Source organism: Pituophis catenifer, unplaced genomic scaffold (assembly GCF_029215685.1).
Source record: "Pituophis catenifer annectens isolate HBS135680 unplaced genomic scaffold, rPitCat1.0.hap2 SCAF_7, whole genome shotgun sequence".
Taxonomy (NCBI): Eukaryota; Metazoa; Chordata; class Lepidosauria; order Squamata; family Colubridae; genus Pituophis; species Pituophis catenifer.
The window spans coordinates 76,617,602-76,643,208 of NW_027256887.1; the positions used below are offsets into that span (position 1 = coordinate 76,617,602).

The 25,607-nt window shown below is 43.1% G+C and overlaps 1 protein-coding gene across 1 annotated transcript in view; it reads right to left on the minus strand.

The window, feature by feature from the left end:
- Positions 1-25,607, minus strand: part of CACNA2D4 (calcium voltage-gated channel auxiliary subunit alpha2delta 4) — a 160,228-nt gene that overhangs the window by 41,594 nt on the left and 93,027 nt on the right. Inside the window, exon 17 of the mRNA XM_070947986.1 lies at positions 1,152-1,213. Coding sequence (XP_070804087.1) covers positions 1,152-1,213 — 62 coding nt within the window. The remainder of the gene's footprint in view (positions 1-1,151; positions 1,214-25,607) is intronic.

The window sequence follows — 25,607 nt, forward strand, 5'->3', positions numbered from 1 at the left end:
CAATACTGCAATCTCATCACTGTGCCACCAGGGCTCGCGATGAATGGCTTCAGTGCTTTTATGCAAACACAGTTAAGACATTGCTAAAAGCAGTAAGTAAATTGATTATCTGAGGAATTGTTTTTCTCCCATAGTTGTATGCACCCTATAAGATCCAGCAGAGTTCGCATACTCTGGATCCCATCCTTGAAATACCATTATTGATGGGTCTCCAGAGAGTATGCCTTCCCTGTTGTGGCACCTACCTTTGGAATGGTATATCCCCCACCCCCAGAGCTTTGCCTTGCCCTGACCTGGCTATCCTTTAGGGCAGGGGTCTCCCACCTTGATAACTTTAAGTCTGGCGGACTTCAACTCCCAGAATTCCCTAGCCAGCAAAGCAAAGCTGGCTGGGGAATTTTGGGAGTTGAAGTCCGCCAGGCTTAAAGATGCCAAGGTGGGAGACCCCTGCTTTAGGGAACCTTTTTCTCAGGTCTTGGAATTAGTATTTCAATTTCTGCAGTTGCCTTGCACGATCAGACCTGGTTCTTTCTTTTGTGTGTAGATCTGATTAGTTTTATCAGCAATATTAGCAATCCTATTAGGATTTTTTAATTAATTGTTTTTATTGTAAGCTACCTAGAGTAAGCAAGCCCCCACATTGTGTGATACTATACCTTTGTTAGATAAATTAATAAATAAATCATCACTGAATGCACAGAGCACCAAATTCTCACAAAGGAGTTATTTGCATCAATTTGTAAGGCAAGGAAGAATGACAATCCTAATTAAGAAAGATGTGCAAGGGGCACATACAACATTCTGGATGAAATCAAAGTGGCTTTTGGATAACTGAACCGGTAGATATGATTCCCCATTTCAGTGTTTCAACTGCAGTGGATTTAATGCCAAGCTGGGCTTTGGTTTGTTAATGTTCTCAGAACAGATTGGCAGCAGATGCAGCATTAAAGTTGTCAAGGGATTACCAAAATGTGCAATTTAAAAACTAATCTCTTGCTCAAAACTGTTTAATACAGATTTCCCAAGGACTCATGTGCAAATTTGGTATGGGAAATGCCACTTGGCCCAGCCAATAGGATTCATTTATCTAGAAATGGGGAAATGATTCTCTATTTTACCCTTTATCTCGACCAAAACATAGTTATGCTTACCTGCTGTGTAGCCTCCCATAATTTCTGCTGGAGCCATTCCAATTTAAGTTGCACCCCCACCGCTATGGGGAAAACAGAACAGCGAAAAAAAGGGAGGGAAGGATTAGAGGGGAAAAAAGCCAAGATGTATTATAGGAGCGAAACTGACATTTTCCTCAGAGATCCTGGAGGAAGTCACACCTCTTATAAGTGTAAGTAACAGGTAAATGTTGAATCAGATCAGAAAGTGAGAGTCAGGGGTTTAACAGGGGAATGGAACCGGATCTATCAGCTGCTGTACTGAAATTCTGACACCTAACTCCCACTAAACACAATCAAGATAAAACAGCCTGCCAAAATACCTTCCCCCTTTAATTGATGTATAGATGATTATATAAGCCATCTCTTGCAGTTACAATTCATTAAAGGGACACAGTCAGTATCTTACCCTAAAGATGGAAGATGGCTGTTAACTGAGCTTAAAATTGTACATTTTTTTTTGTCCCACTGTTTCATTAAATCTGCAAGATTCTTTTTTTAATTAACTAATTAACTGGTCGATTTAGTTGATCGATTCAGTCATACTCTTGTTTTGGGTAATAAACTATTACTTACAGTATATGCAGCATATTCTATCGTAGCTATTAAAAATCAATAAAAACAGGTAGTCTGTCTTTGCCTTGGGTTCAGTGGTGGGTTGTCCCCGGTTTGGACCGGTTCTATAGAACCGGTAGTAAAACCGAAGGGAGGCTCCGCCTACCAACCCCGACGTCATCAGCACGCTTCTGCGCATGAGCGAAGCGAGCTCGTGCGTGCAGCTCCATTGCGAACCGGTAGTAAAGGTAAGTAGTACCCACCCCTGCTTGGGTTGCATGATAAAGCATGACTGGGGTGAAAAATAATTACATGATTGAAGTCCCACCCATTTGTATGACATTGTGCATAACACATGGATGGGTTCTGGCTGCATGGTTAGCCTGGACTTATTTTGGATGGGCAGCAAAACATCTCAAGCCAACAAGAAAATGAGTTCAGTTGCCATGGCTCAACTTAGAGACAATTCTACCCGAGAATCTTTATTGACTAAAAGGAATGAAGTTAAGCAGTAATTTTGGCAATCATTGGCAGGAAGGGACACAATTTAAGGAGAGGGAAAGTCAAGCATTTCTGTCAGCAGGACAAATGGAATTGCCTTAATACATACTTGCTGCCAGGTTGAGCTTAGGTTTTAAGGGAAGACTTTTACAATTCATTCATTTTAAAAGCATGCTATTCTCAAAGTGACCGTGAAGGCCCTGGACTGGCTTTGTTGCATCAATTTACGTAGATTAGTATACACATATTGTTATGCCTTCATGTTTGTAATGCTTTCCAGAGGAGGGATTAATGTGAAATGTCTTAAATAAATAAATGCTTGAAATGTCTTAAATAAATAAAATGAAATCTCCATGTTTTTCATTCTTTGCATTCTATAAAAGGCATAAGTAAATCCAGCTAAGAAGGGCATTAGAAAGTTACCATGATGTTCTGGAAACCAGAAAGTTGCCGTGATGTCATCATACAAGTCCCATCCTTGTGATGTCACATGTACAAATACCTGAAAAGGTTGCGTTATACCACGCGTTTTGTCACTTGCCTATCCCAAAGATACCTACCGTCAGAACAGTTATTGCAAAAATTAAGATTGTGATGTAGTTAAAGTTATCTCTATGAAGAAATAAAATCGGAAGATACAGGGGAAGGAAAGACAGAGAGATATGAGAACCTATTATAGAGCTAATTTGGGGCCTGCCATATTCTCACATTACAGTTCTTACTCGGATATCCACATTTGCCATTGTTGGATTAAAAACCTTATGAGCATGCATCTTTGGGATGAGGATAGACTTGTGTAACCCATCCTTCTGTTCAAACTGCATTTCTGCATCACTGAAAGGAATAGATTGTCAGTGATAACTATGCACTTGGGTCCTAAAAGCTATTTAAACAGCTTTTAAGTAATAAAAAAAGAGTAACGTGGTTTGAAAATTTATACTGCTTGCTCACACTCATGCAGCCATGCGCACACGTGAGCACAATTGCTTTAAAGAGTTTTGCGCAAATGTGGCATTTGTGCCCAATGCGCTCTGAAACATTTTTTTTGAAGTAATGCCTAGTAATGAACAGTGCACTTAAGTCAAAGGATTTTTTAAAAGATCCATTGGTTTACTTACAAGGCAAATGAAGACTGTGAATTTAATCAGTATTTTGTTTTGCATATTTATTTGCTACCTAGTTCCTCCTTAAAAATAGGGCTGGATAAAAACTGAATGATATGAAATAAATAAAAGACTTCTTGCAGCATATAGTTTCTAGTGGTTAAGGCACCAAGCTGTAAATTGGGAGATTGTGAGTTCTAATCCGGCCTTAGGCATGAGAGCGTGTTGGGGTGACTTTGGGCCAGTCTCTGTCAGCTCACTCACTTTGCAGGGTTGTTATGGGGAAAAAAGGAGGAGGAAGAGGTATTAGGTGTGCTTACCGCCTTGAGTTATTTATATAAAAAGGGTAGGATGTAAATAAATAAATAAATAACTTTTTTCCATTATAAACCTTGATGGGCCCAGGGATTTATTGACTGTTCAATTTATATTCCCCCTTTTTGTTTTTTTAGTTTACATGCACAGCTCTAAATTCTCCCATTAATCCTGCGAAGTAGGCTTGCCTGGCTCAGACCTGCCCAACACCCCTTTATAAAAAGATATTCCCAAATTGCAGCGATAACTTTATTCTCTTTGATGGTGTTCATAATAAGTTAGCTGCCCATCATTTCCTTCCCCACGTATTTCCTTTGAATATTTAAGGCCCACTTTTTAGGCCAACGGAGGCAGTTTAGGGCCATAAAGAATCTTAAGACAATGCAAGTTGACAAACAGCAGCAAAGTAATAGGACAGAGAGAATGAGAGAAGGTTGTCAGAAATAATATTTGCAGGATTTAGCTTTTGGAAGTAGTCATGGAGGATCCAGAGAGAAAGAAGGGAGATTTATTTAAAATACAAAATCTGAAGGGGAAAAAAAGAGTCTCCACCATATAGAAATCTAGAGATAACAGAATAACAGAGTTGGAAGGGACCTTGGAGGTCTTCTGGTCCAACCCCCTGCTTAAGCAGGAAACCCTATACCATTTCAGACAAATGGTTGTCCAACCTCTTCTTAAAAACTTCTAGTTGGAGCACCCACAGCTTCTGGAGGCAAGTTGTCCCAATTGTTCTAACTGTTGGAAATTAAGGTGGCAGAATAACTGCAAAGGAGTCTGATAAGCCATTCACATTTTCTATCATATACAATTTCAGCTCTCCACTATCATGTTGTTGTTGTTGTTGTTTTAAACTGAGTCCATTTAGGGTAACACCTAAAAGGAGGAATGAAATTTAGCCTAAAGCTCACCACTGGAGGTTATATTAAAGAACCCATAAATGCATCACCAAGCATAAACGCTCATCGCTCTCATTCAGGAGTCGCCCTGCTGAATTTACACCCAAAATATAACCCTCTTTCCACACAACCTTCGCTTGCTCTTCTCCCTTCCCCCAGGAGATCCGGCCTCTCTAGCCTGGCCCTGGAGTGGAGGCCTTGAATGACTCTTGAGCTGCATCCCTGCGACCCCAAACTGGTTGGCAAACAGGGTCACGCCTCTCACTTTTTCCCAGGGGTGATGTTGAGGTTGGTTGGCTGGTTGTTCACTGTGCAGATGTCAAAGGCTTTCTCTTCATTTCTCTCCAGACCCTCCTGGCTTTTTATTTTTATTTTTTTCCCAAGTCAAGCAGGAAAAAAGAGCAAAGCAGGAAAAAAGAGCTCTCGGTTCTCCGGGTGGATCTGCTGTCAGCAGAGGCTGAGCGCCCAAAGGTTGCCCTGCTCCGAATGGCAGCGGTGGCAGGGAGGAAGGAAGGAAGAAGGAAGGAGAGAGGTTAAGAAGAACGGAGGGAGGGAGGTTAGGAAAGAAGGAGGGAGGGAAGGAGGAAGGAAGGAAGGAAGGAAAGAAAGGGAGGGAGGGAGATTAGGAAGGAAGGAGGGAGGGAGAAAGAAGAGAGAGAGGTTAGGGGGGAGGGAGGTTAAGAAGGAGAGAGGGAGGTAAGAAGGAGGGAGGGAGGGAGGTTAGTAAGGAGAGGGGAGGGAGGAAGGAAAGAAAGAAAAAGATAGGTAGGTTAGGAAGGAAGGGAGGGAGGGAGGAGGGAGGGAGAAAGGAAGGAAGAAGGGAGGGAGGTTAAGAAGGAGAGAGGGAAGAAGGAAGGGAGGAAGGAAGGAGGGAGGAAAGAAGGAAGGAAGGAAGGAAGGAAGAAGGAAGGAAGGAAGGAAGGAAGGAAGGAAGGAAGGAAGGAAGGAAGAAGGAAGGAAGGAAGGAAGGAAGGAAGGAAGGAAGGAAGGAAGGAAGGAAGGAAGGAAGGAAGGAAAGGAATTCCAGCCACACAAGAGCACCTGCTAAAGGGGCGGGAAAGGCAAGGACGGGGCCCATTCGGAGTCCTGGACTTTGAGAATGGGGAGGGAGGGAGGGAAAGTGGAGGCTGCCCGCACCTCTGAGTCAGTCCCTTCGCGCTGGGAGCGTGTATGTGTGTGTGCGTGTGTGTGTGCGTGTGTGTGTTTGTGCGCGCGCGCGCGTGTGTGCTGCGTGTGCATTGCTGTCATCACAGATGTACCCCCCAGCTGTCACTCCACCCGCTCGGTCTCTCCTTGCCTCCCCTCCCCTCCCTCCCTCCTCCTCCCCACTTGGCGCTTTGGCGGTCGTTCCGAGGACCGCGCGCCGTCCCCAGCCTTTCCCGCGCGGGCTCCCCGGCCGCGCTTCCGCCGCCACGCGGGGCTAAAGGGGCTGATGCCGAGCGGTGCCCTGCCAGCCTTGCGCTCCCTGGCCCTGGAAGCTCGGGCTAGCCAGGCAGGGGGGCTCTGGGCGACCCCGAGGAGCGCCCGTCCCAGGCCGAGGAGACCGGTAAGTGACGGTGCTCGGCTCGGGGTGGTCCCAGGCTTTCCCCGGGGGCTGCCCTCCCTCCGCTGGGCGTCCAGTGGGGAGCGTTGCTCCGTCAGGAACCGGAGAGAGAGAGAGGGGGGGGAGGGCTCCCCGCTTGGTGGCGAGTGACCGACGAAGGGCCACTTTCGCGCGGGCATTTTGGGGTCGAGCCAAGTCCGACGAAGCGGACGGAGGACACGGTACCTGCCAGCCCTGGATAAGCCGGCGCTGCTGCCCCCTTGTTTCTGCAGTCCCGGGCTCTCGCTCTGATTCTGGCAGGCATTCTCCCTGCCATCCCTTCCTTCCTTCCTTCCTTCCTTCCTTCCTTGCCCGTCCTTTCTCAAGAGCGCCTCGGTGCCCAACAAGAGCTGTTTCGCCTGCCAGACATGGAGGCTGCGAAGAGAGAGAGGGAGAGGGAAAGAAAGAGAGAGAAGAGAGAGAGAGAGAGAAGAGAGAGAGAGGAGGAAGCAGCAGGCTGGCTGGGGACCATTTGGTAGCTGAGGAGCGACAGAGAGAGAAAGAAAGAGAGAGAGAGAAGAGAGAGAGGGAGAGAGAAAGAGAGAGAGAGAGAGAGAGAAGAGAGAGAGGAGGAAGCAGCAGGCTGGCTGGGGACCATTTGGTAGCTGAGGAGCGACAGAGAGAGAAAGAAAGAGAGAGAGAGAAGAGAGAGAGGGAGAGAGAAAGAGAGAGAGAGAGAGAGAGAAGAGAGAGAGGAGGAAGCAGCAGGCTGGCTGGGGACCATTTGGTAGCTGAGGAGCGATAGAGAGAGAAAGAAAGAAAGAGAGAGAGAGAGAGAGATTAAAAAGAAGGGATAGTTGAGTGAAAGGACGATGATGACGATGACGAAGATGGGATGATGAAGACTGGTGGGGGGGAGGGGGGAGAGAAGGCATCTGTTTGTTGGCTAATGGCTCCTCCGATGAAACTTTTGATCCCAGAAAAGAGATTTTTCTTTTCTTTTTTTTAAATACAAGAAGGTGCTTTTCTCACCCATCTACTTCCCCCCCTCCCCCGATTTCTTTTCCACTATTGCATGCCCAGAGGCCTGGGATGCTGTGCCACAAAAGGAGCCCAGATAGTTGTCTAAATGCGTGTTTGTGTATGTGTGTGTGTGTGGGGGGGTTTCAGTGCGCGTGCACGTATACGCGCGCGCACACACAAACAACTCGTGCCTGCTACCCAGAGGCTAGCCCTTGAGATCAGCCAGCCTTTGTGAAGGAGACATCTGGTGAAGAAAGCAGGAAGAGAAAAGGGCACAGGTTGTCCTTTCTAATTTTGGTTACTTAGGAATGATTTGCCCAGAAGGTGACAAAAGGGGAGAAGTTTAAAGGACTCCACACTTTTTACAGATTTGTATTGTATCTGCTTGCTTTATATGTGGTTCAGGGTGCCTTTCTCTCTGTTAAAACACAGCGCCAGCAACATCAAGCACGCACTTTCCCAACAAGAACCAGGCACACAACGTTGATTTGCTTGGCTGCTTTTCTTCAGCATGATAAAATTTTAAATAAAACCAACCGAAAGTTACAATTGATCTAATACTCGGCTAAGTGCCTCCCTCCTCCTTGAGGATTTGAAAATGTTGGTTTGATAGTGCAGTTGAGCTCATGATAGAGCCATTTGGGCCAAGACTGGTGATGCAGGTCTTAGTTATGGCATGCTGCTCCTTTTAAGGCAAGGGGCCAGATCCGGGGCCTTGGGGTGTTTAGATCTGGCCCACCAGATTGTCCTGGAAACAGCGAAGGACTCTCCAGACCTCCATTTTTTGCCGGCAGAGGGTTGCAGGAGGCCATCGCAGCCGAAAATTAAGCTCGGGAGCCCGTTTTCGCTGGCAGAGCACTCGGGCCACCACAGGCGCCCCCAACACAAGTGACATCGAGCTGGTCATGCCCACCGTGGCTATGCCCACCACGGCCCCCTGAGGTCAAACACAACCCTGATGTGGCCCTCAACGAAATCAAGTTTGACACCTCTGTTTTAAGGCATTTCTTCTATGGCCCAACTAAGGTGCTGTCCACCAATCCTTGAGCGGGATGAAAAATGTTTACCAGCAATACATTTGCTGTCCCCATTGGGAATCCCTCTCCTTCACAGGCTTTTTTTTAATTTATTTATTTGATTTATATGCTGCCCTTCTCTGGAGACTCAGGGCGGCTTACAATGTGCTCAGCAATAGCCTTCATTCTTTGTATATTTATACAAAGTCAGCTTATTGCCCCCACAACTGGGTCCTCAATTTACCTACCTTAGAAAGGATGGAAGGCTGAGTCAACCTTGAGCCTTGGCGAGATTCGAACCCTGCAGTAATTGCAGGCAGCTGGTCTTAATAACCAGCTTAATAACAGGGTGCCTTAAACCCCTGTACTACCAAGGCTCTTGATGCTGGCGAATAGTGCTCTCTTCATGTACTGTTTTCTGGGTATGTTAAAAGAAAGATTTGAGAGATTCATTCAGCTTGGCATCCCTCGCCTCTTCTGCAAGATCCCCAGCTAAGTCTTTTCAAGTTAGGATGGGGATGGAGGTGAGATGAATTTCAACAAATGGCTAAACGAGGTAATTTAGCCATATGTCAAAATTTGCTCAAGAATTCCAGAAAAAAAAACCCTAAAACTCAAGTTCAAAGGGAGTGTGAATCACAGCTGATGGGCACAGAGAGGGTTGCCCTGTGAAACAGCAGAGAGAGAGAGAGAGAGAGAGAGAACTGGTTCCCTCTCCCCAATTTTATCAAGCAAATCCCTGCGATCACAGCTGATCAGATCCAGGCAACCTCATTAGGATGTGGCAGAATTAAGAGTAGCCAGGGATGTTCATGCCATTGTTGGCATATGGGAAAGACTGTACCTAAGAGTATTGCTTGTAAGTGCACCAAATTATTATTTTTGATTCTTTGGTCTAAAGATGCTATCCATTCATCATTTTCTGCCTCTACTGTGTAATAGCTTAAGCACTATGCAGTATCCAAGTAATATGGTAAGAGGTATCTGGAAGTCAAGTTTGAACTTGGAATGGTGTGTGATGACAAAGCTAGATGAAAACATATGGTTTATTCTGACAGTATTGGAAGAACAGAAGAAATAAGTTATTTCTGTTGAATGCGGTTATTTTGCCCAGGCTTTTTAAGAATGTGAATTTTCTATTGACTACAAAATCTCTGCTTCAGGCACTGACTATAGTTGGGTTTATATATCATCATTAATTATGTTGACCGTAAACTCAGTGGCATAGACGTAAAACTTTATGGTTTTGCTATTGACGTCCTGTCCATCAATCAAAGAACAGACCCATTAAACAGGAATGGCCAAGCAGGAACATTCGTAAAGTATCCAGTCCTATGGATTCTCAAACTGTAAAGCCTAGACAGAACTGATAGTTTTTTTCCAAACCTGCGGACTGGAGGAAAGGAAGTATATTTTGGCAAGCAGCATGGCAACATTTGACAATGCTCTCAATTTTCCTGACGTCTCTGAAGTTTCTGTTAGGTTTTGCCGGGGAGAACCAAGGGAAACTTTGAGAGCACAGAATATTCCTCTGTGAAATCTGATGTGTCCCTTAAATCTTTCCTCTGGTTTATGGGATGCTGAGCAATTTATACCATAGAAGTAATCAAGTGCAACAAATTCATGAAGTTAATTGAGGCAGAAACAGAAATAAAAGGAAAGGCCTTTTTAGAGTTCATTACGAATTCAGTTCTGTTTAAGGAGAAGAGCGAGCCCATTTTGGGGATCATTAGCCAACAAATATAAGGGACGTGGTGGCTCAGTGGCTAAGATGCTGAGCTTGTCGACTGAAAGGTCAGCAGTTCAGCGGTTCGAATCCCTAGTGCCGTGTAACGGGGTGAGCTCCCGTTACTTGTCCCAGCTTCTGCCAACCTAGCAGTTTGAAAGCATGTAAAAAAAATGCAAGTAGAAAAATAGGGACCACCTTTGGTGGGAAGGTAACAGCGTTCCGTGCGCCTTTGGCATTGAGTCATGCCGGCCACATGACCACGGAGACGTCTTTGGACAGCGCTGGCTCTTCGGCTTTGAAACGGAGACCCCCTAGGGGACCCCCCTAGAGTCAGGAACGACTAGCACATATGTGCGAGGGGAACCTTTACCTTTACCTTTAGCCAACAGATGTAGCTGTAGATTTAAAAAGGAAGGGGCTATGTAGAGCTGTTCACACATTCTGGCCAAAAGAAAGTCAAGAGATGCACTGCAACACAAGTCTATGGGAATTACTTTAGGATTAGTCTAAAAGCTTGAGAAGTGGGGATTTTGGGAAGTGACAGGGGGATCTTATAATAAATTCTTTTCCACAATTCTATATACCTTTTTTTGAGGGGAGGGGTATTCTAATTATAACTGAGATGTGCAGAATCATACGTCTTCTTGTATTTCTGCTTCTACAGATATTCATATTAAAATATTCTGTAATTGGAAATAAATACCTTTTATTTGTACCTATGTTTGAGAAACTGTTCCTGCATGACATCATTAAACTGTGGGAGTACTTATTTCTTTCTCTAAAAGAGTGAATAACAGCTCCCACAATATCCTAACAGTTTGTGCAAATTCACTTTTTTTTCCCCTCAAAGTAAAAGTTAACATTTGTTTCTTCAGAAGATGTGTGCTGTCTTCTAAAGAAAGCTTCCCCTTTATTTTCTATAATGTGGGATTGGACTATTATGTAACTGGCCCAAATATCATCTAAAAAAAAAAGATCTTACGCCTTTGTGACTACAAGGCATCAACATTTTCTGTTGTTTTAAGCCTGCATAAACAGTCGCTTATGCATATCAGCAGCTTTTTTGTGACGGCACTTGGTAATACATTTTGCAGAATTAAATGTCATGTGCTTCATTTTGGAAAATGACATTGGTCGAGTATGAAACGGCAAATGTTCTGATGCTGCAAAAAAGGTAACGTGGTGTATAATCTCATAAAACAAATTTGAATAAATGTGAGCATTCATAATGCCATTCATGTAAGCATGGTTTTTAAGTGGATTTTTCATAAACAGCTTTCAGAATTACTTCTGGGAAATCCATCCCATTGATGCAAGAGGTTTCTACAGTTACTGCTTGAGATCTGAGTTCAAAAGTGATAGAAGTAGAACATTTGAACCCGGGGTGAAATTTACTTACCTACGCTACCGGTTCGCAAATGTGAGCGTGCCTCCTCCACGCATGCGCATGCGCAGAGGCTCAAAGACGGGATGTGATGACGTCTGGGCGGATGGGCAGAGCCTCCCACCACTGGCGCTATCAGTTCGCCTGAACCGGATAGAACCGGTGGCATTTCACCACTGATTTGAACTAAATTGGGGTAGGGAAGAAGTTGAATTTCAGAGGCAAATGTAGCTTTCTATGATTGCTCCTAAGTCAAGAGTGGGGACTGGGACACTATCAGTCTCTGATTCACATTTCTTTGATGTGATTATTTCATGGCCATATATAAGCATTTCGAAACTATACTTTCTTCTCCACCAAGGTGGAGGTCTATGGCAATTCACCATGGCCAACTCACCACGGCCAACTCTCATGGTCAACTTTCCATGGCCAACTCTCCATGGCCAACTTTCCATGGCCAACTCTCATGGTCAACTTTCCATGGCCAACTCGTTGCAGGACAATTCAATGCGAGTCAAAAATTACACTAATATCAAAGAAATGGTGGAATACGTAGAATCATTAAAGAAAGGATGGAAAAGGAGGGACAGAATGAAATGTGAGTGGCAAAAATGAAAATGATTTTTTATTTATTCTAAATAATGAAATAGTATTGTTAAATTGTCCCGTGGCAATTTGACCATGGTGAGTTGGCTGCGGCGAGTTGGCCATGGTAAGTTGGCCGGAGCAAGTTGGCTCTGGTAAATTGTCCCATTCCCACAGATAAGCTACTTATTATTGCTACTTTCATGAATGCTATTCTCTCTTGGCATCTACAGTATATGTCCTGTTTTCTAGTACAGTGAGAATTCTCTGCATACCACATTATACACTCAAGAAATGATATTATTAGCAGTTACTTTCATTACTGATTCTGGCTATAGAGGGTTTTCCAACCCTAGCATTGCTCACCCCCCTGTATGATGATTTAATAAGAACAGATAGGTGTTGTCATGGAAATCTGCTGATTTGCCTCTAGCATAGTGGCATAGTGCCAAAAATCGCAATAGGAAATTTTAAACAACAAATGTGCCACAGGGTTAAGGTGTGTCAAGTTGGCTGCATTCAGAAAATAAAAGTGTGTGGAGGAAATTAAGCCTAAAAGCATTATAAGAGTTCTTTCCTTTTATCCACATTACTCTTTTTTCCAGTTCATCCCTTTCTTTCATTCTTGCCCACATGGGATATTTTTCACAAATCACACCCTAGCAGGGCAAGACTAGTGGGTATTGGAATACGATCTATTTCATGATCTGGAGAACCTGCTCTGCTACCTGAACTATAGCCATATATGACTGCTGCCATAGAAAGGTAAAGGTAAAAGTTCCCCTCACATATATGTCCTAGTCGTTCCCGACTCTAGGGGGCGGTGCTCATCTTCGTTTCAAAGCCGAAGAGCCAGCACTATCCGAAGACATCTCTGTGGTCATGTGGCCACCATGATTCAACGCTAAAGGCGCACAGAACGCTGTTACCTTCCCACCAAACGTGATCCCTATTTTTCTACTTGCATTTTTTACGTGCTTTTGAACTGCTAGGTAGGCAGAAGCTGGGACAAGTAACGGGAGCTCACCCTGTTACACGGCACTAAGGATTTGAACCGCTGAACTGCTGACCTTTTGATCGACAAGCTCAGCATCTTAGCCACTGAGCCACAATATACATACTCTTATAATATTAATCATAATCCCTAAATAAGAGAGCATACTCTGCATTTTGGGCATCGAGCTTGCATTGGAGACACAGAACTCTGGTACCATAGCTTCACAATCCAGGCCATACCATTATAATCTGCACAGTTTAGGGTTGGAGCCTAATTAAACATCAGATGATGGCAACGTACATGTAGCTCAGCCCTTAATTCATGCAATATTTCAGCGCTTCTTTATTCTGTACTCCATTTTGAGTAGAAGGAACAACCAAGGAAAGTCTTTAAAAGCATAGGATAATCTCTCAGCCAGGACTGATAGTACAATTAGGCAGGGTTGAGGCTACTGCCTCGCACAGCAGATAATGAGGCTATGAAATGCTTAGGCTCATAAAACCGTGCAGTTGGAAGGAACCATAATAATTTTCTAATCTACCTTCTATAATGTGGAGGAAAACCATCCGTGAGAGGCAGATATATAGCTTCTTAAAATCCAGGATCTGTTGAGTAGGAGTGTATCCATGCCTCAGCAAGCAAGGTACACATACTGTATTATCTCTGGAGATAGAGAACCAACCATTCCATAGGTGGCCTCTGTCACTGTTGAGAGAGCTTATTGTCAGAAAGTTGTTTTTTCCCCCATTGAAATGAAATCCAAGTAGCTGCACTTAAATTCCTTATTGCTGGTTTTTTGTAGCGACAATAAATAGTTCATGACAGTGGTGAAATCCAAATTTTTTTACTACCGGTTCTGTGGGTGTGGCTTGGTGGGCGTGGTGTGGTTTGATGGCCCTGGCTTGGTGGGAGTGACAGGGGAAGGATACTGCAAACTCCCCATTCCCTCCCCACTCCTGGGGGAAGGATATTACAAAATCTCCATTCCCACCCCACTCTGGGGCTAGCCAGAGGTGGTATTTGCCAGTTCTCTGAACTACTCAAAATTTCCACTACTGGTTCTCCAGAACTTGTCAGAACCTGCTGGATTTCAACCCTGGTTCATGACCATTTTCCCTATGACATCCTTTCACTGCCTGAACCATGTTACCTCTCAGATATTTTTCCCCCAGATTGAACATCCCCAGTTTCTTCAGCTTGTCTTCACAGGGCATGTCCGAAGTCACCTTCCTCTGAACCTGCCCTAATCTATCAATAGCTTTCTGGAAATGTGGTGCCCAGAATACAGGAGTAAAATCCAGCAGGTTCTGACAGGTTCTGGAGAACCGGTAGTGGAAATTTTGAGCAGTTCGAAGAACCAGTAATAGAAAGTTTGAGTAGTTCGGAGAACCGGCAAATACCACCTCTGGCTGGCCCCAGAGTGGGGTGGGAATGGAAATTTTGCAATATCCTTTCCCCAGGAGTGGGGAGGGAATGGGGATTTTGCAGTATCCTTCCCCTGCCACGCCCACCAAGCCACGCCCACAGAACCGGTAGTAAAAAAATTTTGATTTCACCATTTCCAGAATAGCAATAGTATTTAGACATATATACTGTCCCATAGCACTTTCCAGCACACTCTGGGGGTTTTACATTATTTGTATATTGCCCCTAATAATCTGGGTCTTCATTTGGCCAATTTTGGAAGGATGGGTTAGCTGACTCATACATAGTTCTCATAGTTCTGCAAAGTAAATATAAATTTAAGCATCCCACCAATAATTTAAATATAAATTTAAATTTGCTTAGCAAATGAATAAGTAGTAAGTAGTGCAAAGTTAGAGACAATAAAGGGTTGATGAGTCTTTTTTTCTTTTTTAATTAGAAAAGAATGACAGTGATATATTTTCTCTGCCAGAGAAACAGAGGAGGTATTTGTGAAGTTTCCTAACTCATGAATTAAAATAATTCTGGATTATCTGCTTTTTGAATAGGTATGTGTGGGGAGATGATGATCTTGGGTCCATCTGGTTAACAACATCTAGCACAGATATTTCTATTTCCCTCCTTCCCTCTTCCCTCCCTCTACACCCAAACATATATATAAATCCACAGATGCACCCAAAATACTTAGCTTTGAATCTCGTGCATCTTGATCATTTTATTTTTCTAGCAACCTGCATCATTAGAACAAAAAATGTTCTCCCAAGTATTTGTAAGTGGAAATATATTAGTGTACTGTCAGAAACCTTGAGGGCTCTTAGCTGGTTTAATAAACCAAAAGCACAATTAGAATTTCCTTTATCTCTCCTATTTTCCTTCCCCTTTGTCTTATATAATGCTAAATGAACATTTCTTAACAGTGGCAGAATTGAGAATCAAGTCACCTTAGTGGGTATTTCACAAGGACCTCATCCTCAGAGTGATCAAACTGGGGGACAATGGTGTCTACGCATCACATTCCAGCAAATTCATGCGCAAAACTGGAGTTTGTGCAGTAGCACCCTCTCCCCACCTATCAATCTTTCTGTTATTTCTGCTGAGCTCAGAAACCCTCCGTGAGTGTGAGTGTGTGCGTGTGTGTGTGTGTCAGGGGATTAGCATTCTGAGCCACTGCTGATCATGAGATTAATCTTTGCAGAAAATTAAACTTCTGTCTGTGCAGAAGACCTTTTCCTCTGCAGCCGAGAGAGACAAAAAATTGGGATTTGGATTAGAATTGGCAAGGCGGGTGATAAATTGCCACCCACATACAACAACTGTTCTTCTTGGGTGGCTTTGAAAAGTGTCTTTCCAACTTCACATGCAACCTTCTTCCTACTTCGGAGCTGTATCATTTCTTTTCTCCAATACGAGGATAGAGCACACTGAAGTGATTAAAGATTGAAAGCAAGCGGTCATTTGACAAACTCAGAAAATGCCTCTGTTCAACTGTACAGGATATAGATATGTAAACTGTGCAGTCCAGGAATTTCCCCGTGGGAATCTTTATAGATCCAGTCTCTAAAGCAGTGGATCTAGCTGGGGAATTCTGGGAGTTCAGAGGTGGGATGCAGCAGGTTCTGACCAGTTCTGGAGAACCGGTAGCGGAAATTTTGAGTAGTTAGGAGAACCGGTAGTAAAAATTCTGACTGGCCCCGTCCCCATCTATTCTCTGCCTCCCAAGTCCCAGCTGATGGGGAGGAAATGGGGATTTTACAGAATCCTTCCCCTGCCACGCCCACCAAGCCACGCCCACCAAGCCATGCCACGCCCCCAAGCCACACCCACAGAATCGGTAGTAAAAAGTTTTGAAACCACTGTGGGAGTTGAAGTCGACACACCTTCAAGTTGCCAAGATTGAAAAACACTGCTCTAGAGAATCAGATTCGGGACGCAGTGGCTCAGTGGCTAAGACGCTGACCATGTCGATCGAAAGGTTGGCAGTTCAGCAGTTCGAATCCCTAGTGCTGCGTAACGGGGTGAGCTCCCGTTCCTTGTCCCAGTTTCTGCCAACCTAGCAGTTCGAAAGCATGTAAAAAATGCAAGTAGAAAAATAGGGACTACCTTTGATGGGAAGATAACAGCGTTCCGTGTGCCTTTGGCATTTAGTCATGCCGGCCACATGACCACGGCAACAACTTCAGACAGCGCTGGCTCTTCGGCTTTGAAACAGAGATGAACACCGCCCCCTAGAGTCGGGAACGACTAGCACATATGTGCGAGGGGAACCTTTACCTTTACCTTTACCTTTACTAGAGAATCAGATAGCTCCAAGCCGATCTGTTGATCCAAAAACACTAAAGGGGTTCTTTTTGACCTACGGTTAAAATAAGCTATTTAGGATGACACAGCAAGAGCAGAAGCATGCACTGTTTTCCTTGCCTGCCTGTTTCTAAAATACCTAAGTATTCTTCTAGATTAGTCCAGCTGGTCCAATGTTCTGTACTCTTCCATAATAGTCCATTAGGACTATACAGGAAGCTCATAACAGGCAGGAAACAATAGTCATTTCCAGCAATCAGATCTTTGATAAAGTTTGATAAAGGAGCTCTGAAGTCTTTGTCTCTACATTTAATTACATGACTTTATGGGCTTCCAGATTATTACTCTCTCACATTTTCTAACTATTACTGTGTACTGGAGCTGAGTTAATACAGAGTACCACATCTGCTAATTAGTTAGTCTTGAACATTATCCCTTCCTTAAATCACTTTTTTTTTAAAATTTTGAGGTTCTCAGCCTAGCAGAAGCCCTTTGAGAAAGATTTCTTAAAGGATGAGAGAGCAAAGAACAGCCTTTTCCCGAACGCCATCACTCTGCTAAACAAATAATTCCCTCAACACTGTCAAACTAGTTACTAAGGCTGCATTACTATTAATCTTCTCATCGTTCCTATCACCTATCTCCTCTCACTTATGACAGTATGACTGTAACCTTGTTGCTGGTATCCTTGATTTATATTGACTGTTTCCCTATGACTATCATTAAATGTTGTACCTTATGATTCTTGATGAACGTATCTTTTCTTTCATGTACTCCGAGAGCGTATGCACCAAGACAAATTCCTTGTGTGTCCAATCACACTTGGCCAATAAACCTATTCTATTCTATTCTATTCTATTCTATTCTATTCTATTCTATTCTATTCTATTCTATTCTATTCTATTCTATTCCATTCCATTCCATTCCATTCCATTCCATTCCATTCCAAAGAAAACATCAGTTGCCAGTTCCTGGTTTGGGGGGGTAATTTGTTTTTAAGGGGTACAGCTTTTTAATGTAATTAAGTTTATTAATACCGTGTAGCACTTTGAATTTTTTTTTGTCAAAAAGAAGATGCAAATTTATTCTAATAACAAACCATTAATCAACATAATAACCACAGATTCACAGTTGCTTTGACAAGAGTGGGGCTGTGCAGGTATTACCTTTTCAAAACAAATGTAAGCAAATGGCTGTATTAAGCATTATTTATGGTTAATTTCTAAAAGGTGAAATGCAGGTAGAAAAGTCTCTGTGTTTGCCTAAGTCTTTGGCTTTGAATCACTTGCAGTATCACACCAATTAAATCTAAAGCACAGGATCCAAATATAAGTCAGCGATGGAATCACACTCTTCATAAGCTCAGAGACCCTCTCCAATTGTGTGTTCCAGGACTGAAATAGATCCTGGAATTTTGCTCAGGCTGAAACTATGGCAGCAAGCACTGATGTAATCTTCCAAAATCTATAGAGGTGTCTGGGATAGTGAAGATTATCATCTCTAATTACATGCCTGAGAGCAATGCTTTACAAGCTAATAACAATTTTCATGCTTCACATGAGCATATCGCCTGTTAAGTGAAAGATAGGAAGGATCAGAAACTTTCTAACTTCAAGCATTCCCTTGGGGGGGGCGGGGTCTCTGCTGACATTGCAATTCATAAAAGATTTTGCATCTCCATTAGTATGCAAAAAATATCTGAGTCTGTTTTATGTTTTAAAGCTTGAGAGCATTATAAGGGACTTTTCATCCATGTTCCTTATTTCTGGGAGAATACTGTAGTGGGATTTCCATATTTTCTGGCTTCAAATGTTATGACAATAAAGAAAAGCTGAGTGATCTCAGTTATTTCTACTCAAAGAGAGATGCTTGAAAAAGCCATTCTTGTTAAAAATTTGCAGTGGGTTCAAGTTTAAAGCTATCAATATCCCATGGCACTGTCCAGTCCCTGGCAACACCGAGACCCCACTTCCATCCCCCTCTCTCCCCTAGAATGCTGCTAGTGGCCACTGCCTCTTGGATCCCCTTTGTAGCTCATTTTCTGTCTAAGGATATAGTGGCATCAGAAGAGATGGTAGCTAAATGGTTGCTTTACTCCAATTAGCTGTTTAACATATTATGGCTTGTCTGGCACCCAGGGCCATCATCTGCCTTACTTGCACTATCAAGTATATTACACAACCAAATGAGAGCACAGGGAGCACAGGAACAATCACATACAGTAACAAGAAGCCCAAAGAATAATGGAAGACAGAGGCAGTGGTGATACATCTGGGCAGTATTGCCTGCAGGATATATCAGAATTTTCAAGATGCTGGATATGGTAATGACCCAAACTCATCTCTGTTTCTACATGCATCAAGATTGCACACCTGTGCAACAGGATGGGGTGTGTATTGTGACACTAGCTACCATCTTGCAGATTTTGACCCCTACTTGTAGATGCTCCTGCATCTGGGTAGGACCTGAGACCTGGTAGCCCTGCCAGGATACGATGTACGGTTTCTGGAAGATTCCCTAAGTCTACTTCCAGGCCTGCCTTTATTGTTTTCATTCATAATATTTAGGTCACATAGTGCAGGGGTCCCCAACCCCTGGTCTGTGGACTGGCACCGGACCAGAAACCAGGCTGCGCAAACAAGCGAAGCCCCATCCGCGGGATGCAGACAGCACATGAAGCCACACCCCCTCCAATCCGCAGAAAAACCTCTCTCCATGGAACCGATCCCTGGTGGGGGCCATTGATATAATGCAATGTACAGCAAGTATTCAGGATGCTCCAAACATCTTACAGTATTGCAGTAATTCTTACAATCGCCAATAAAATAAATCCTCACATTATTAATAGGAAAATGGGTGAATTTGCACATCATGCTATAATACTTCAGCTCAGATTTCTTGACTAACTTGTTTAGTTTAGCTAAACCATGTGTAGCTGGGTTCATATATAATGCTTAGATTAGTTTAGAAACCACAATGGCTGGCTTCCCCCAATATGGTAAACCACATTATGGGCCATTGCAATTTATAAACCCTATTGTTATTAGTCTGACTAAAAGAGATTATATATATATATATACAGGGGTGGGTTCTACTTACCTTTACTACCGGTATGCAATGGGATTGGCGCGCACTTCGCTTGCGTACAGGCCTTGCTTCTGCGCATACGCAGAAGCTTCTGCACATGCGCAGATCACCAATAATGACATCTGGGGCAGTGGGCGGAGCCTCCTGCCGGTTTTACTACCGGTTCTTGCGAACCGGTCCGAACCGGGGGCAACCCACCACTGTATATATATCTGAAAAAGTTTCCATGTTTTTATCAAAACTCGGTTTCACATAAGACACTGTCACCTGAAACAAATTCTAGTATTGAGAGATTTATTTTGTCCTGGATAATAAGACTTTGCAAACTTGGAAAGTAATTTGAAAAAAAATACGCTTCTGGGTATGTCCACAAGGAAGTCATAAAAATCAAGATGAGATTTGTGACTTGTAATGGAAATGCCACTTTTTTTTTTACACAGTACACATATTAAAAAATGATGGGAAATGCTTTGAAAGCATGGTTTCAGCTGTTATTTTTTTAAGAGTCAACAGATGCATTGAATAGTTGAGATCCTATGTGAGCACAGCACCTCCCTGCTGGTTGATGTAACAAGCTCAGTTTAAGAAGAAAAGATGCCTCTATTTTAAGAGTCCCGTTGAGAGCCTTAATTGAGACTTGGGGATCGCAATAAAGGGGTTATCCCTGAGTGACTTTTTGTTCGTTTGTTTGTTTGTTTGTTTCACTGGATGTTTGATTTCAATTTTTGTGTTCTGCTGCTATATGTTGTTACGGGCACAGTTTTAAACTCTGTGCTAACTTTGTTCCTGCCTATCTAAGTGGCAGAATTTAGCTGATCCTGAAAAGCTAAGCAGATCTGACCTGCATGCATTTCTGGAAGGCAGTTCGCCAGGAAAATCCTGAGTTGTCATCTAAATGGGATGATGAAAAATAAAATTCCAGGAGAAGTCAATCTCAAATCTCTTGTGTAATGAATCAAGGAAACAATGGCCATGGGCTATGCGCATAAAGTCTCTATAAACTAAGGTTGACTTAAGGGTCAACCTTTTTATTGCTAGATTTTGTTGCATCTTTTCACCTGTGTTTATGAGCTATCTTGGGCTCTCCAAAGCCAAAGGAACTAATGTTTACATTATTAAAATGAGAAAGTCTAACCAATTCCAAGTTTCTAGACATGAGGTTGAGAATAACCTAAGAATAGTCCTCTTGTACATCTTCTTCTCAATATAACAGAAATCCTTGCAAAAGAAGATAACCAAAATCATTTATCCTCCAGAGCAAGGGACTGGCAGATAAGCATTTCAATTTTTTTTTAGAAATTACATTGTGGAGTCTGCATCAAGGAATCCACAATTCAACCTTGAACTATGTATAGTATATTTACTTCAGTTAGAGAAATTGTATCACTATGGTAAAGTTTAGTAGTTGGTTTAGTAGTTGAGAAGACTCTGCACAAAGGAATATGAATTCACTCACTATATTTCCCCTTTTTGATACTAGCCATTTAGAATATACATCTTCCACCGATTTAATTCAATAAAAGTGTATGTTGTGTAAAGGAAGCTCTCTAGTGTTGCTTCTATGGCTAAAGAGACACGCAAGCTGATAAAACTGGGTACAGAAAGAAGAAATCTGCTTGCTCATTATCATGCTTTCTTTGAAAATAAAAATAATTAAATTCACAATTTATAGGTATATTTCCATTAGTGGTCAATGATTCCATAAGATGGAAAATGATATATTTTTGGCAATATGTGTCTGGACAGGCCTGTGAGTGCAATGTAAATGAATTAATTTCTGGCCCTATTTGTCCAGGGGAATTTGATTGGGACATGGTGTTTTGTGTACATTTGAGTGTTTTCATTGCATATTTGCTCTTGATTAGTGACTTGATAATCTTAACACGTAAAATTAGTCTTGATTCTGCTTGGAAACAAGCAACATGTACATTAATGGGCATGTTGATCAGCAGACATATGTTGATATATTTGAAGTATTATAAAAGTAATCTACTTTTTAAAATAAATCCTCACAAACCTGTGGAGCAAGGACATCCACAGGGAAGTCAAAAAGTTAAGATGATGGTAATGATTGTGCAATAGAAGTCTGGTCCTTTTTACGTACGCTGTACATTTACAAAGGGTGGTGGGGTTTGATTGCATTATTGCAGCTGCCATTTTAACTTTTCTGACCTTTTCAGCCTTTCTGGTTACCTCTGCTCAAAATAACTATCATGTCTGCCAAGCTCTGACTTCAGAGTACCTTAGCATCTCAGCATGTGCAAAGTAGATTTGTTCACACAACCTGCTTACCAGATCAAATAAAGATTTAATAGCTGCATTTCCAAAGCATATCAAGCTTGGGTTGATTTTAACCTTAGTTAGCTTTTGTTTTTGTTTTTTATTTTATTTTTCCCTGTGTGTAGTTTACATGCTGTGAAAACCCAGCTTATTTGGTTAATTCATAATGCAGATACTTTGTACAGATCCAGAAAATGAGTTGATTCATTAGCTAGGCTAAATGTATTGTATGGAACCTACCGAAATATCTGTGTGACAAAAGTGTCATGAATAGATAGGATGTATTTCAGCTTAGTAACCAAACTTTTTCCATACCTGTGATTTTCCATTATGCATTCATCTCCTATGAGTGCCTGCTTCTCAATCAAGCTTTGATAACACAAATTTAAGAAAGGCATTCACAGAAAGCTGTGGCCACGTTAAGTGGCAGGTACAGGCAGAATTCAGCTATGGAGCCTTTGGTTATAAAACCTGGACATCCATCTTGCTTTTATGCATTAATAGGACAGAATCAGGTTTAAAGCTTAAGGACACAGAGGACATTTTGGTGAGAAGTTTATTCCAGCTGCTATTCCTGCAGCTTCTCCTACTATTGTCAATATCCCACTTTCTGACTTCTAAAATATGCCATGAGACCTAACACAATCCAGAAAACATCACAACAAAATAAGATATCTGGTGCAAAAAGTATCAGTAATAAAATCAATTCAGTGAAACAATTCATCATCCTATCAAGCTCCTGTCAAATTGCTTTATGAAAACTATATCTTAACCGCATAGCAGGAGGTCATCCAGAAGGAGGCCAGATACACATTTCTCAAAACAGCAGTTTCATAGCTTTGGTGAGGTGACTGAAATGCCACTTAACTCCTTGATCTATCTCAGGTGGTGGAGAATATAGAGAAAGATTTGTGCTGTTGATGTAAGTTCTCTGTTAGGAGGACAATGCAGGTGATGAGTAGAAGGTTGCCCTTAACACGCTAAATAATCACTATTTTGTCAACCCCTGCTACCAGGTCAGGAATATATTGAAGTGTGTGTGTGTGTGTGTGTGGTGATAATACAAAAATGTAGAAAATAATGTCCTCACCTAGTCACAAAAAGTCTGTTTATGATTTCTTCACACTGGAAACAGGTTCTGGGATTGAATGTGAAGGATGAGCTATGTGGTATTATGCTAAAACTTTATGGAAGCAAGGAGCAACCAAAATTTAGCCTTGTATTATGACTTTTGTGTGCAAAGGACATCTCTGCTTTGATTGCACGTGTCACGATCATTTTACTTGCAAAAAAGGAAGCTGCATACAAGCTACGATTGGAAGAAGCAGATCAAAGATTTGAGAGGCAAACCTTTACGATGGTATAGTATAGGGCAGTGGTTCTCAACCTTCCTAATGCCGTGACCCTTTAATACAGTTCCTCATGTTGTGGTGACCCCCAACCATAAAATTATTCCTAAAACTATTGAAAATATGTGTTTTCCGATGGTCTTAGGCAACCCCTGTGAAAGGGTCATTCGACCCCCAAAGGGGTCCCGACCCACAGGTTGAGAACCACTGGTATAGGGTCTCCTGCTTGAGCAGGAAGTTGGATTAGAAGACCTCTGAGGTCCCTTCCAATCCTTGGATTCTACATTACTGTTACTGTCCTGTCAGGATTCAGAAGCGCTTTAGAAAACGTGCACAATGTCTTTCCTTCCATCCTTGCAGGTCATCTAGGCAAGCGAGATAGGCTTCAGTGATGAAAAGCAGCTGAATGTGTGAACCGGCTCTATTGAGAAATGTTAGCCTTCAGTGGGAGGTGAGGGAATAGCAAATCAGCTGTTGCATGGTGACACAGGGAAATCCGTACGGTGGTGTAATCATCAAGTGAGCAACATAAATGTGAGAATCATCTCAATAGGGGCAGGGTTTCTAGTAAGCTTTCCCTGCCAAGAAACTGAGACCTGATTTACCTTCAGAATGGATCTCAAGAAGAGGGACCCCGGAATATCCCTTTCAAAAGCCAATGTGCTTCCTTCAGCCCAGCCACACCGGGGGTGGGGTGTGTGGGGGTGTGTGGGGGTGTCAGTGGCTTCAAAGCCAGTTGTAATATTTATAGCTTAGTCAAAGCATGGCTGAGTGTTGGGGTGGGGGTGGGGGGCAGTAAAAGAGGCAAAGCGAGTGGCAGGCATTTCCTAATACCTCAGGGGGAAAACAGATGGGTTCATTCCACAACTCTCAACTCCCTTGCCCAGCCATTCAGAGCAGCTGGCTAAGTCTCTGTGGCTGGCAGCTTAACTCCTCTTCTGGTTCCTGTGGGGTAGGAGAGTTAAATAGGACACAGATTCAGAGACTTAAGAGTCTGTTTGCCGGGGGAAAGAACGAGGCAGAGGAGGAGAGGAAATAAGGTGGAAATTGGCCAGAGCCCAGGTAAGCGCTCCTGTTTGGGCTTGACAAAAATAGAAAGTCCGAAGGGGGTTTTGGAGGGGCGTTTCGGAGCTTTGGACTCAGGTGCCTGAGCCACGGCAGAAGTTCAGGCATTGCCTTTTGGAAAGAAGTCCAAGAACAGATGCCAACTCAATTTTATTCCATTTTTTTTTTCAGAAGGTGGCGTAGATGTGTGTCTCTGTGCGTGCACCTGCATGTGCTGTGTTAAAGGGGGGGGGGGGAGGACACGGTGTGTGTGTGTGTGTATGTGTGTGAAAACAACCTTCCCTCTTGGTAAATGTTCTTAAAACGCTTTCCCCTCAGTGTTCTTGAGTCGGATCATCTTTTTTCCAACAGTTTCCAGAGATCGCACCAAACCCTCTTGTTTCTCCCTGCCGTGGGGATTTGAGAGTATTTGATTGCCCATCAAAATAAACAAATGAGAGGAAGGAAGGGGGGGGGGAAGTGAGAGATGTGGAACCAGCTGTAGGCATATTCCACAAATTGAAAAATGAAAGCCCCACAGGAGAATTTCCCCTCCCCCCACCTCCCGGGGGGATTCGTTAGAGGAAGAAAGGAGAAAGGGTGATGGTGGGAGGAGGGGCAGTCCTTTTTGATTGAGAATTATTGCCCATTAAGAGCCAACAGAACTGCCCCCTGGGTGAACCTGGAAGAGCAGCAGAGGCTGTTAGATAGAAGGTGCTTTCCTTCCCTCGCTTTTGGTACCTGAAGGGCAGGGAAGGACCTGTTGTCAAAAAAGGACAAAAAAATCCGATGACCATCAGGGGGCTTCTCATTAGGGCACAGGGAGACTTTGTTCTCCCCACACATCTCCTTTGGATCAAAATGTAATTAAATCCTACCACCCCCCTCAGCCTTCTTTCATTATTCTGCTCTTCAGCTGCTGCATTATTAGGATTTCTACACAAATTCCTTCCCTCTCTCTTCCCCCTCCATCCGCCTCTCCTCCCTCCCCCCCCCCCCGCCCTGCATCTCCGATGCAGGGATTACATCTCCTTGTCATGGAGGGAGGGGGGGGGAAGGGAAATTTGTCATTGCAAAGGCACCCATAGCCACACTAATTTTATTTATTTGCTTCCCTTCCCCCCCACCGACTGCAGAGCACTGATTTCAGCAAGTCAAACAGTGTATATACAGCAACCCCACAAGCTGAGCCTAGAGGAGTTCCTATGTTAGATGACAGATTGGGAGCTCATTAGGGCTTTAGTCTTTGAACTTTTTATGAACACCGGGAATTTATGAAGCATTATCTCCATAAACCTTGTACCAGTTTGCACATCAGATACATCC